The 14,456-nt window shown below is 35.9% G+C and overlaps 1 protein-coding gene across 1 annotated transcript in view; it reads right to left on the bottom strand.

The window, feature by feature from the left end:
• Positions 1 to 14,456, bottom strand: part of glg1b (golgi glycoprotein 1b) — a gene marked incomplete at its 5' end in the record, with an annotated part of 66,305 nt that overhangs the window by 14,601 nt on the left and 37,248 nt on the right. Inside the window, 12 exons of the mRNA XM_079825422.1 lie at positions 1,229 to 1,330; positions 1,966 to 2,108; positions 2,496 to 2,619; positions 4,241 to 4,378; positions 7,115 to 7,207; positions 7,378 to 7,495; positions 7,816 to 7,904; positions 9,646 to 9,759; positions 9,840 to 9,902; positions 10,696 to 10,782; positions 10,883 to 11,020; positions 12,046 to 12,199. Coding sequence (XP_079681548.1) covers positions 1,229 to 1,330; positions 1,966 to 2,108; positions 2,496 to 2,619; positions 4,241 to 4,378; positions 7,115 to 7,207; positions 7,378 to 7,495; positions 7,816 to 7,904; positions 9,646 to 9,759; positions 9,840 to 9,902; positions 10,696 to 10,782; positions 10,883 to 11,020; positions 12,046 to 12,199 — 1,363 coding nt within the window. The remainder of the gene's footprint in view (positions 1 to 1,228; positions 1,331 to 1,965; positions 2,109 to 2,495; positions 2,620 to 4,240; positions 4,379 to 7,114; positions 7,208 to 7,377; positions 7,496 to 7,815; positions 7,905 to 9,645; positions 9,760 to 9,839; positions 9,903 to 10,695; positions 10,783 to 10,882; positions 11,021 to 12,045; positions 12,200 to 14,456) is intronic.

Here is a 14,456-nt window from a genome sequence, read left to right as displayed (position 1 = left end):
GTTAAATGAACATGCATGCAATGTCTTCCCCACGTGAGCTGGATATTCATTAAAAATAAAGTTCATCCATGCATTCATAATATTGGAATCTGAATGAAGCTTATGTGGTATGTTTACTGCTCTTAGCTGTCATGTTAGTAGCACGAGTCGGTGGGAGGGGGTACAGAATAAGGTGTTGTTCTTCTTCTGTTGAGGCGGTGCTTCACTATACTCTCATGTAATAGCCGGGCACATTCTGAAATCGATCGTTTGCTGGGCCAGGTGTCAAGACTAACAAGGAAGTTTTCAGCTCTGATACTAACAGGATATTCTTATATTACCATGACCTTTTATATATCAAAAGTTCAAGGGAAAGTTGATTTCTCAATTCATGACCCCTTTAAATTTAACAGCTGATTGGTTGATTGTAATCCATTCCATACCTTTCTGTCAAAGTGATCTGTGTCGGAACAAATTCATCTTTATAATGACAGTTTAACTCTTGAGTTCTTGTCATAGTTTATTCACTATAATTTAGAAAATGGTAATAAAATGTGATAATGTGAGAAAACGTCTGAATACATTTTTGGTTTGACAGCATTTCACAAGATTACGTTGTTTACTGTATTTTTTGACCAAATAATTGTAGCATTGGTGAACATGAGGGACTTCTTTTAAAGATTTTACTGACCATCACATTTTGAATGATAGTGTATATTGATAAAAATAGCTGGTGCTAAACATGAGAGTTGATATGACTATTTATAACTGGAAATCTAGTTCCTATCCTGTGATATTAGAGATCCATTTTCCCCATTCCCTCAAAAAAAAACAAAAAAAAACCTGGCCTACTACTTGTAGATTAGTTATTCATGAGGCAGTTGGACATTTTCTCTTCACTTCTATTGGTTCTTTCCAATATAGCTTGGAGATCCTTTATCTTTTATTAGAGCGATTCTCAGATGCCCCCTTACACTCTCTGTATAGCTCAAAATGAGTGTCCTGAGTTCCTGACACATTTAAACAGACTGTTAGATCTCATAAAGATGCTGTGTGTTGAAGGCCATGGGCAAACTTGAGCAAACTCCCTACCTACTAGATAGCATTTTAGGCATCATTTAAACAGTAGGCAGAAAATGATGCTGATTTAGATCCACAGTTTGGCCAAATTTCAAATTCAAGGTTCAGATTGAATGTATCCTTAGCAGACAATGCCATCCCAAAATGCAGAGTCCATGTTTCCTCTCACCTCATTATTGCAGTGAGCCTGGAGCTGCGGATCGAGCCGGTAGTCAAGCGCTGACTCCTGAAGAATCACTCTTATCTGATCCTCACATTCTCCAGACAGCCGCTGAGAAAAATGACAAATTATTAAACCAATATAAAATGGTTAAATTCACCATGAAACCAAAATGGGTAATAGGATAATGTACAGTCCGATGGTCTTTATCGCAAAAAAAAAAAAAAAAATCCTTTAGTAATGATCCAAGACTATAAACAAGACTATACTAATAATAATCGGATGACTGTACATTAGGGCTGCACGATTATGACAAAATCATAATTGACGATTATTCCCTTGATATTGTAATTGCGATTATTAATTACGATTATCACAATTTACATTGAATGATGTTTTGAATAGATTTATGCCATTGTTTGAAGTGACTGCATGCCATATTGTTATATCAAAATAAACAAACACTCTTCCTGAAAAACATTTATTGATTTTCTATAGCATTAAAAGTCAAATATACATTGGTTTGGTAAAAAAGTAAAAATATGTATTATAATGTTATACTAAAATTAAAAATAAAAACAATGGGGAAAAAACACAGAATAATATAAGTGGACTTTTTTGTAATTGCGATTACATTTTATTGAACGATTACATAATTGTGCCTCCTTAATTGCAATCACGATTGTGCAGCCCTACTGTACATTATCGCTTATTTATTCGTTGCTAATATTCAGTGACAAGCATACCTGGTCTGCATACTTGAGTTTGAGGCAGGATATGACTTGGCCCTCCAGTTCATTGGCATCAGTGGCTTTGTTGAGAATGTTCTGACAGAACTTGGGAATGTCTGCCTTACAAGCTTTCCTCAACACTGGGTTCAATCTGTAGTCTGAATACACAGACAACAACAAAATCAAAACTCTAGCATTACAGAAGTTGAAATAATTCTATCGAAGCTTTTTTCCCACAACTGAATAAAATGTTTATTATTACTTAAATAAAAAGTTTATATCTCACTATTCCGATTTTATAAACACACAACTGCGAGTTATAAAGTCAGAACTGTGAGTTATGTTTTTCTCAGAATTTGACTTTATAACTCGCAATTGTAAGGAAAAAAGTCAGAATTGTGAGTCGATTATCATTAAATTTTTTCTTAATGAAGTCGACAGAACTCGATGAACAGTTTAAGTGCCAAACAGAATGTGTTTTAGATGACAAAGCTTCAAATGAACCAACTCGACTAACTAGCTAAGTGGAAATGAAAGGTCTTCACCTGTGTTCTGAGTGATTTGTCTCTTGGTGATCATCTGTTTACACTTGGGATCCATTTGCTCGCTGTTCTTGTTCAGTTTTAGACACTGCAGAACGTTCTTAGCATCTGACTCTGTGCAAAAACGCTAATCCAAGGAGAAATAGGTTGAGAAAGGAGAAAAGACTACATACTGGACAGATCTATGGGAAACATATGGAAGCTCACAGCCTCTTTGGTAAGCAAGTATGTAGTCATTTAGCATGCATCTTTAGACAAAATGACTTGCCCATAATGCAGATTCAGAATGTCTGTACTCAAGGGCAAAATAGTGATAGCTAATGGCAGAGTCATTTTGGCAAATGAACCAACAATTTTGTGATTACAAGCCATTACATCTTGTGATTATTATAAACCCTGCTACATAACTCCATTGCTCTTCTGTGATGTAATGTGGCATAAAACAAGTGATACACTTAAAAATGAGGAGTCCTTTTTTACACTACTTGTCAAAAGTTTCAGGTCTGTAAAGCCGGGTGCACACTGTGCGATTTATAATAGTCCTTCACGATTTTTTCTTGTCAGACTGTACGAACATGATCCCCGATGTAAACCATGTAACACTAAGATCTAAGTTGTCATTAATGTCAGACTGTACGATAGTCAAGGCGCGCTAAAACCGGACGCACGCAAGAAAACTCGTCCAGAGTTTTGTATCATCAATCAATGACGCGTTCGGTGACAGTGAGCCGCATTACACACGGGACTGAAATGGTGGCTAAAAAGATATCTCTAGCGCTCATTTTGGTTCATAGTTTGTCTTAAAAAACAACGATAGTTTGACGTCTTAGGAAAAGTCACACTGCAGGACTTTCCGCCAAATCTTCTGACACTGCCAGAATTCTGTCTGAGGTCAAATTTGATCGCAGCGGTCATTAATCGGCTGCCGGTGGACATGTCAAACTAACGATCAAAGACTTCAGATTTTAGCCTAGGATCAGAGGAATCTTTTAGGATTTGCAAAATTTGTCTCAGACGGCCAAATTGTGGCCAAAATCGCACAGTGTGCACCCGGCTTAAGGTTTCTTAATGTTTTTGAAGTCTGCAGTTACATGCATTAAAAATACAGCATTAAAATACAATAATAATGTAAAACAATTACAATAGAAAATAACTTTTCTATTTTAATACATTTTAAACTAATTTATTCCTGTGATGGTAAAGCTGAATTTTCAGCACCATTACTCCATTTTTTTCAGGATTCTTTGATGAATAGAAAGTTAAAAAGAACAGCATTTATTTGAAACAGAAATCTATTGTAACATTATAATTGTCCTTACTGTCACTTTTGATCAATTTAATGCATTTTTGTTGAATAAGTATAATATTTAGGAATTTGTTTCAAAATAAAAATCTTACTAACACCAAACTTTTGAATGGTAGTGTATTTGTTCATTCCATACTGTTTTACTTAAACACAAGGTGATGAGTTTTGAGTGTTTAACACTCTTTTCCAAATCAGGTCTGATCCATCAACCACTCCGGCCCCATGTTGATATTATTGAGCTTAAGTAATTAAAACGTGGGGGTTAAGCTATTACTATTGATCTTTGACAATACGGAGTACGTTTATAACCATCAGATCTCTCTGTTTGACAGGAAAGCTTTAAATGAAGCTAGAATGAATAAATGAAGCTAGAAATGTCAGGACACGACTGAAGGGAACCGCAGAACTTGCCCCAAGTTAGTTACCAGCTAAAACGCCTCACCTTGATCATCTGCTTGCACACTCTCATAAGTTGATAGTCCAGCTCTGGATCCATCATTTCAGTTTCCTGAAGCTTAAAGATCTTCTGATGACACACCTGGGACAGCTGCTTCTTGTTCTCTTTGAGACACTCAATGATCTGAGGGGAAGAGGAGAGATACCAATGAGAAACGAACAAATGATGATAGGCTTCTTCAAAAGGGGTTTATTAATTGGGCTTCTCCAGCATTTTATTTTTTTCCACTTATGTTGTCAAGTTAAAGGCACCACAACACGCTTGTAGCCAAATCAACAGTAGGGGGCGTATACACTCATGAAGGGGGAGGAGAGGGTGATAAAAAGCGAGATTTGAAGAAAGACTGTAGAAAAAGAGAAGGCTGAGAGACATTACAATAGAGAAAAGGTCAGAGGAAGCCTTAGCATTCTCACTGTTATTTTTAAGACCGAACCTAAAGATACAACCCCAGGAATTTATCCGTTGCACACAAACATTATCAGTGTTTCTCAAAAATCGCTTACTGCACCTTTAAGGTTATCCAAAGTTTCTCGTTTATGGTCATTGGGGACATGACTAAATTATTTTTTTTCAAATAATAAAATCACACTGAATTAACATGTTAAACTGACACTTTTTAATGCATTTTGTAGGTGGTAGTTAAAGCTGGAATTGTGCCGAAGGTAGGAACATTTCTTATGAAATTTACATGAAGGTCAGAGGGCATGATAAAATGCATTAATATATTATATTAAAAAAAATCCACACATGATTATTTTTTCAAAAGACCCATTATTATTGGCCAACCATTGCTGTTACATGACTAAAAAGGACCCTGCCAGGTTGCCGACTACTGAATAAGTGTAATTATGTTAACGTGTGTGGTCGTATGTTAATGCGCTCACGGTTGTGTCAACATGATTTATGGCTGAATCATTTTTATAGTTAAAGAGTGTAGCAAATTGAAAATGTATTTACAAAAAGCAAGGAAAATCCCACTTAGTATAAATGCAATTTGTACCTTGCATGTTTACATACTGTACATGTTTAAAACCATCTGGCATGTAATGTAGGGTTTTCCACAGGGTTCCTATATTTGACAAGTGGATTTCCATGACTTTTCCCATTCTTTCATGATTTTTCCCTCAAGTCATTTAAATATCATTTTACAGAGATTAATGGGGTAGATTTCCATTTGTATTGTATGTTAGATACCAATACTTCAAATCAATGGATTTAAATCAGTGGTTTTCAATTAGGGGGCCTCAACTAAATTTTAGGGGCGACTCAAGATGGCTTAAAATTATTTAAAATAAACTAAAACAGATAAAAATCAAGATGCAAGCTGACATTTTATTTTGTATTTGTTTCCTTCACAATTGTTATTTTTATTTAAGAACCAGGTTCCCCCACAATCTAGCAAAACAATCATAAATTAGGGAATTTTAAAAGATTTTTAGACCTGGTAAAGTCACGGAAATTAATACAATAAATATACACTCTAAAAATGTTTTTTTATTTTTTCTACCCAAATACTGGGTTAAGCCTTTTGGGACATTTTTTTGGGTTATTTTTTTCAGTGTTTGGGTTGTTTTTGTGTTACCCAGATCCAGGGTCAGACAAAACAACCCAGGGGTTGAGATATTTACTGCGGGCTTTTTGCGACCTCTTCAGGAGAGAGCATTGCAGCTCCGTCAAATTGATGCATGTCTTCAGTAAAATACAGTTTGTATACATTTATTTTATCTATACATTCGTTACTGTGCCGTATATCATTTAATTTTATGCAAAGCAACATACAGGGGCGCGTTGTGAGTCACCTAAACGAGTGTCGCGTCTGTCTTTTCGTGTGATGGAAACGCCTGATGCCTTGCATAACATTTTATGATTTATTAAAAAAGATACAAATATAAATACTTAGGATGTTAAAATATGTTCTCAGAACTGTACACTGATTGTTTATGGACAGGTTATGGAGCAAGTCACAGCATATTTCAGCTGCGAGTGAAACGCAGGACGGCAGTGTGCAGTTAAAAGTTCCCCCGCTGAACATGATACAAGCTCGTGCACGAGATCCAGCACCGTTACGGTAGAAACAGGACAACAGATACTGGTTGATTACACTTGAATTACTTCTAAATGTTTAGTTTGTTAAACAAGCTTAAAATGTAGGCAAGATGTATTAAAAACGATATAAAATATGCTATACTGTAAAATATCATGCAAACCAGTGATTGTGGAGTATTTTAAAAAAGCTAGTATTATAGTCAAAATTAATCAACCCCTAATGCTAGGGTAAATAAACAACCAAATTTGCTGGGTAAAATGAACGTGTTCTATATTTACCAAGCCCTTGGGTTAAAAACAACCCAAATTGGGGTTTTTAGAGTGTAACTTGTTAGTGGTTTTGTATTTTTCGAAGATATGTTATTGGGTTAAACTGGATATTTAGGAGTAAAAAAATTACATATGAAAGTCATGTAAATTCATTGGTAATAAAAGAGTGTAAAACCTGAAAAACATTCATTTATTGAATCTTCTGGAATTATGGAAGGTAATTATTTGAATCATTTATAATTGTTCTATTTATTTATTGTTTTATTATTTTAAAACAAATCCTAATTTATGTAAATAAAGAAATGCAAAGACAACTGACATCTAAATGTGGTTTAATGGAGGATTTATCTTTTCGATGCGGAGCTAAATTATTTGCTGAAGACAATTCTCTACTATGTCCAGGTGTTCCATGGCCATGGGAATCTTGTTATATAAAGCTTCTTTCACTAACTGGACAAGTTTCATCATGTGTTTCTGCATGCAGCAGTAACAGCTGGGTGCATAAAGCTATCTAGAAAGTAAAAGATCAAAGTAAACCTTTACCTGAGCATTTCCATAGGCAACAGAGGAACAGAGCTTGTTGATATCCTTCTTACAAGCGTCATGCAGCTCAGGTTCTAGTCGAATGTCCTCTGACTGTAAACGAAGAGGACAGAGAATATGACGTAATTCAGTGTCATTTATTTGTAATGGTGCCGTTAGGTCCTTGATTGTATAAAAATCGCAGTTTACATTTGTTGTACAGGAAAGAGGATCTGAACGACATTAGGGTGTAGTATGATTTAACTTGGGTAAAGTGAATTTACCATCTCCAGCTCTTCCACCTTCAGCTGTTTCCGACATTTCAGAGACACGCGCTGATCTTTCACATCCTGTAGCGTGTCGTTCCTCACTGTGGTGCTCAAACAGATGACCACATCCGCCCTGAGGTGGAAGAAACACAAAATGACACATGAAGAGGGTGAGAGACACACTAGCAGGCAGAGGATAAAAAAGTATGTGGATCAAGAGGATACATTTGTGTCAGCGAGAGAGAAAGCAAGCATAACGGTGCCAAAATAAGAGGAGACCCAAAGACAGGCTTTGATGATTTAAGCCTTTATGGAAAGATGTTATATAATAAATAAATCACCATTGAAAATGTAAGAAAAACAAAATCAAAACAGTTTATGCAGAATGCATCAAAGCCTGCAGAACAGCCATGAATCATATCAGCAATGGAGCTCTGGGATGTGTCAACTCACTTCTTCTTAATGTTTGGACAGAGTTTGAGTACGTCCTCCTTACAGGCCATTTTGAACTTGTAGGAGAAGCGGAAGTCCTTCATCTGAACCTACAGGGCAGACAAGTATACACATGAAATAAAATACATCCCATATCTCAAAACTTACAAGGACTGTTGGGTTATACACCTCATTTCCTTAAAAGAAATTAACTTTTATTCAGCAAGGAATTGATCAAAAAACCTATAGTAAAGACATTTATAATGTTACAAATATTTCCATTTCAAATGAATGCTGTTCTTCCTGTTAACTTTGTATTCATCAAAAGATCCTGAAAAGATCAGTTTCCACAAAAATATTAAGCAGCATAACGGTCTTCAACATTGATACGTTTATTTATTGAAAAGTTTATTGAGCAGCAAATCATCATATTTGAACGATTTCTGAAGGATCATGTGACACTCAAGACTGGAGTAATGATGCTGAAAATTCAGCTTTACATCACAGGAATAAATTACATTTTAAAATATATTCAAATAGAAAATATAAGATTTCACAATATTACTGTATTTTTATTTAAATAAATGCAGCCGTGGGGAGCAAAAGAGACTCAAAATGTCAAATTTCAAATGTAGTATGATATATCACGAGAATTAAAATGCATGGTATTGTTATCGTGGGCACTTTAAAATACTGTGGATAACTATTTATTAAAAATTATTTACATTTTTAGAATGCATTTGAGGAATATTTTTCCATCAGCCGTTAAAATGCACAACACCGCATCAAAGAGGCACATGCACTCTGATGCAAACAAGCCCAAAATGAATGAGAAATGCATGGCGGAACAGGTGAAGGAAGGAGACGTGCTGAATAAAAATGTGCATTCGCTCTGACAGCAGATGGCAGAATGCAGCCGTTACCACGGTAAACCCCTAAAAACAAATCAGCTGTACTACTTTATGTTTCTGAACAGTATTTAAATGTTCTAAACAGCCCTTCAGATTTTTGTATTCTCAAATGGCATGGGTCTTCAACCGGGGGTCCGCGGCACTACTTGCAGGGGATCTGCAAATTAATGTTTGATCACAAATAATTTTTCAATAAAATTATAACAACAAAATACTTAATACTTAAAGACTTAATAGGACTACATTTAGGACTACAAGATGCCCTAGATATTGACTGAAAATGTTGTGATTCTTTACTATTCTTCAGTAACACTTTACAGGCTCATTTTACTTATAAGGATAAATTAGCTAACATTAGTTCATTCATTAGTTAACATTAACTAGGATTAATAAATGCTTTAGAAGTATTTTTCATTGCCAGTGTATGTTAGATTTAACATTTAATAATACATTATTAAAATCAAAACCTGAGCTAACATGAAATTACATTGATCAGTTGAATTTTTAACTACCGTTATCAAAGAATAATTGCATTAACGTTAACTAACGAGACCTTATTGTTCTTTATAATTATTTTGCACTTTAATCTGTTTGAAACATTTGGTTCAAAATACTGTTTTTGTGTACTGTATTTAAATGTTCAGTTCTTTTTGTTATAAGAAAAAAAAAGTTATTAAACCTGTTATAGTATGACCTTTTTTTGCAACTTAACACCGCTATAAAAGTGTCAGCAATTATTGCAACATGAAAATTTGATACCGTCACATGGCTAATCAAATTTGAGCTGATTAATTAGCATGGTCAACATATGCATAAATACCCCAAACCAACCCAAAACCATTCAGTGCAATCTATGCTGGGACAGGATGACATTTGGGAAAACATTTACTTGTCATCATTCAAATGTACCGTAGGGAAATTGGTTGTGTGACTGGCTTACCAGCTGGAAATGAGTGACGCCCACAGCACATTTATCATTCATTTCCCTCTGATGTTTGTTCTGCACCAGGCATTCCAGAAGATTCCCTGTGTCTATCTGATTATCAGCTACGTCCTGGGAGGAAGGAGACCGAAATTAGACATTTTGATTTAATACATAAAGGGAATAATTAGATGTGTGCAGTCAATACTAACGTGGCAGTGGTTCTGGATGACCGGTTCACAGGCTCGGATCAGCAGGGCTTCAATCTGAATGTCCTGTAAACACAACAGTATGGGTGTAAATAAATAAAAAAACATCCTATAATTGTATGTACAGTATATATTTATATATCTTTTCAGATATAAGATTATATAAGATCATGGTACTACTGTTCAAAAGTTTTACTATTCAAAAACTCAATGCTGCAAAAGCTTTCCATTTCAGATAAATGCTGTTCTTTTGAACTTTCTATTCATCAACTGTTTTCAACATTTATTATAAATAAAATGTTTCTTGAGCAGCAAACCATCATTTTAGAATGATTTCTGAAGGATCATATGACTGTAATGATGCTGAAAATTCAGCTTTGCATCACAGAAATAAATTACATTTTAAAATATATTCAAATAGAAAACAGTTATTTTACATTTTAATAATATTTCACAATATTACTGTTTAAAATAAATGTAGCCTTGGTGAGCATAGGAGACTTCTTCTAAAAACATTAAAAATCTTACCGATCAAAAACTTTTGAACAGCAGTGTATATTAAAAAAAATAAGTAAAAGTAACCCATTTAACAAATTTAACTAGATGCTGAAATATGAATGCTTGCATGGGATTATTCAAGTCCATGCAAATATGCAAAATGTAAATATTAAGTATAAAATTTATTTAAGACAAAGCACACTTAATGCTAAAATGATCCATAAAATAAATGGAGTTAAGCAGTTGAAGCTGAATTAAAAAAAAACTGTACCTATCTCGCAAGCAATTTCTTTTACACACATTATGTCCCTGTTCACTCTGAGGTTTGTGTACATGGAGTGGAATAAAATATGAAATGTACCTCCGATTCTAGTTCCGTCAGGTTTCCCACCACGTCTCTGCAGCTTGACACCAGGTCCTCTAGATGGTCCTGAAGACATTCCAGCTCCTGAGGCAGAAAAACAACATCTGAATCACTGACATAGAGATGCTCATTGTGTACTGATACTCCTGCTGAGTTTCATCCCAAAACTCAGTGCATTTTTTACCTGTCCAGTGTCTGTCTTTTCGCTGCACCATTTGCCCAGGTCAGTCATGCAGCGTTTCTGGAGCTCAGGGTCCAACTTTACATCCAGAGCTCTCTGGTGAAGAATTCTCTGGACTTCCACCTTACAGTCCCTGGTGAGCTGCACACAGGAGTCAGTGAATTTTCCACATCAGTTGAATATAATTAATGACAGAATACCAGTTCAATCATGTTGTCAAATGTTTTGACACACAAATTCAATGGCTGAATCCAAAACCGCATGCTCTCCATTCTACATGCTTTTTGTCTCACATAAAGTGATCAAACACAGTTGACTTTTGTATGTTTGTACGCCCTGACTAAGTGAAGAGACAATCGGAATGAAGTTTGGTCCACTTTACAGTTTATTCTGGAACTACCCACTGTCTTGGGTAGTTCACCCAAAAATGAAAATTCTGTCATAATTTCCTCACACATACTCCAAACCCATAAGACTTTCGTTCATCTACAGAACACAAATGAAGACATTTTTAATGAAATTCGAGAGATGTCCGTCCCTCCAAATCTATTCACCCACAACACAACGCTTCAAAATGTTCATAAAGTGATAGTACCCTAAAATCATATGGATTTATTTTACGAATTCAAGTCTTCTGAAGAGACATGATCACTTTATATGATGAAAAGATTTAAATGTAGGTTTTTATTCATATATAATATAATATTCACATTTATTCATTTTATTGATACCAACATAAACCAAAGCTCAGCCGTACTTGCTTGATGTGCAAGAATGAACCTCATTGGTTCTCGAGTGTCAGGCAAGCATGCGCCACCAAATTTGAATGCAAATAGTGTTCACTGATCAATGTTTATATGTGAATAAAAGCCTAAATTAAACCTGTACATCATATAAAGCGATTGTGTCTCTACAAAGGACTTGGATTAAACCGCTTGATTCATATGGATTTATTTTATGATCTCTTTATGAATGTTTGGAAGTGTCAATTTGGGTTGAATAAACTAGTCAATAGAGGGTAAAAAAATCTCTCAGATTTCATTGAAAATGGCTTCACCTGTGTTACGAAGATGAACAAAAGTGTTTTTAAAAATTACAGAATTTTCATTTTTGGGTGAACTAACCTTTAACTAACCTAAAGAAAGTGCATTATTTGTGCTTCTCACCCTTCTGCCCTGCTCTTCTGTCCGGTAAGCGTGGCGGTGCAAGCAGGAAAACACAGCTCCAGCAGGCATGAGATCAGTGCTCTCATTCCAGCCTGGTGTGTAGCACAGTCTGGATGCGTCATTCTGACATTTACGGTATAAGATAGGATCAAGTCTGGAGGGAAAAAAACACAGTATACAAAAATCAGTCACATGCCTAACCAGGTGGTTTTAAAGAGAACCTATTATGTTCTTTTACCCATTTTTATTTGATTATGTTTTTGGGGTCTACTAGAACAGATTTTCATTCTTGAATGTTCAAAAAACACCTTATTTTCCACATATTTTACATCGTTGCGGCACCTCTCTTCCCAGTCTGTCAGTTACACTCTGTTTAGTTCATGTCTCTATGAAGGCCCTCCTTCCGAAAAGTGCCCAGATTGGTCGCTGGATCAGTGTTTTGTGATTGGTCAACCACTTCAAGCGTGTTTTGAAAATGTCATGCCCCTTACCATAACCGCATTAGATACAGGTTGGAAAAAAACAGTGTCTCTTGGATATGGCGACAGCACTACTAACACAACTCAACCAGGCCTCGCCCCTTTATTTTGCGTATTCCTTGGGTGGGAATTATTCAAATAATGTGCACGCTTCAAGGAACAAAACTCAAGACTACAATCAAGGTGTTTCAGGGAGTTCAGAAAGAGTGCTTACTGATATAGAGAGAGAATGACTCCCTTTGGAGTGGCTTTGTAACTTTGCAGACCTTATTCATGCTCAAAAGGCAACATTTCACACTAAAGAGAGTGGAACGTGCAAAAGCATTATAGGTCCTCTTTAACCTCAACCACTTTACTGAAATGAAAGTGCAACTGTATATATACCTGAAAGCAATCATTCATCAAATTCTATGTACATATATAGCAGGGCCATAGCTAGGGAATTCTGGGCCCCCTGAAAAAAACGATGTGGGCCCCCAACACCCTCCACTCATACCATATACGGCCGGCCTATAAGATATGGAGGGCCTGGTGCCATGCACCTAATAAAGATTTCTTACAAAATAACAAAACAGAAAAATAAATAAATGCAAATAAAGGTTATTGCTTTTACTTATTCTACATGCAAAGTTGTATATAAATATATCAAACAATGGCAATAAGTGATTATGTTTAAAGTCATCAAGCAATTATGCAAGACAAACTAATAAAATATCAAAAGACAAGATATTAGTAAAATTATAAAATATTTTTTTTTAAAAGTAGGCCTACCAGCAATATTAATAGGCCTATAAAATGTCCAGTCTGTCTGATGTCTAACATCTGAGACAAATATTCAGAAATTAAAAAGAATGCAGTCAAATGTAAAATAAAACCACTTAAGTTTCTCACGGTCTTCATTTTTGATGAAGATAATGTGCTATTTTATTAAATAAAGCTAATAAATGTATCCATCAATAGCAATGAGTTGTATTCACGTTTTCTTGACAGTATTGTAAAAAATATCACATTAACAGCAAGCAAGTCAGTAATCCTTGTGACACGCACATCTATTTTTCAGCATGTTATACAAACCAACAAACTATATAGCGCAAAAAGACAGGGACTGCGCTGCTATACAGAGATATGACAGTCTCGGAGTGCGCGGGCGGCGGCGCTTATTATGTGTACTATTCCGGTGAAAGCAAATCAGACAGCGAAATAATCAGGACACGGCACCCCATCAAATTGACCCCCTGGCTACAGTGCACTGACTTGCCTTGCTAAAGAACGTTTTGATAGATTGATTAAACGGTTCTCCTGGCCTCCCTCTCCTTTTCATGACGTTATTTGTACCCAACATTTTCAGTCAGTTTCACTTCCACTGTAATTTTGCGCAAGTGCACTTAGGGCGTGTCCGAATCCACTTTTAATAGTTTAACGACAGGAAAAATGGTCGACTCGCCCGGCGCATGGTCTAAAAGGGTTGTCCCTATTCTCTAATGTAATGTGGGTGTGTTTTGGGCATAATGTGCAACAAACCAACCAGAGCCTCCTTTCCCATTCCCTTTAAAAGCCAGTTGCGCCTGCGCCATGGCGGATTCACTATTTAAATGGCGGAGTGTACGCACGTTGTGGACCCACCTATAGGCGCATATTACTAACAGGCTTTTTATATAACAAGAGCAGTCTATTTCAGTTGGCTCAAAATAGCAACGCGCCTGAACACCTCGTTTTTAGACCAGCACGCCCATGGGTGAACAGATGGGCGCAAATGCATTTGCTATTTAAACAACGTGGCGCAGGACGCGAAAATGAAAACTGCGTCAGGCTGAAACTAGCAAAAAACACCTGAGTCGCGCCTGGCGCCGCATTACGTCAGATGTATGATAGGGCCAATTGTGTAAAGTACACTACTGTTTAAAAGTTTGAGGTCTTTAAGAATTTTTTTTA

This window comes from Gobio gobio (assembly GCF_949357685.1).
Source record: "Gobio gobio genome assembly, chromosome: 9".
NCBI classification, from domain to species: Eukaryota; Metazoa; Chordata; class Actinopteri; order Cypriniformes; family Gobionidae; genus Gobio; species Gobio gobio.
The sequence above is the reverse complement of the archived record's forward strand: the minus strand, read 5'-3'. Positions and strand labels throughout refer to the sequence as shown.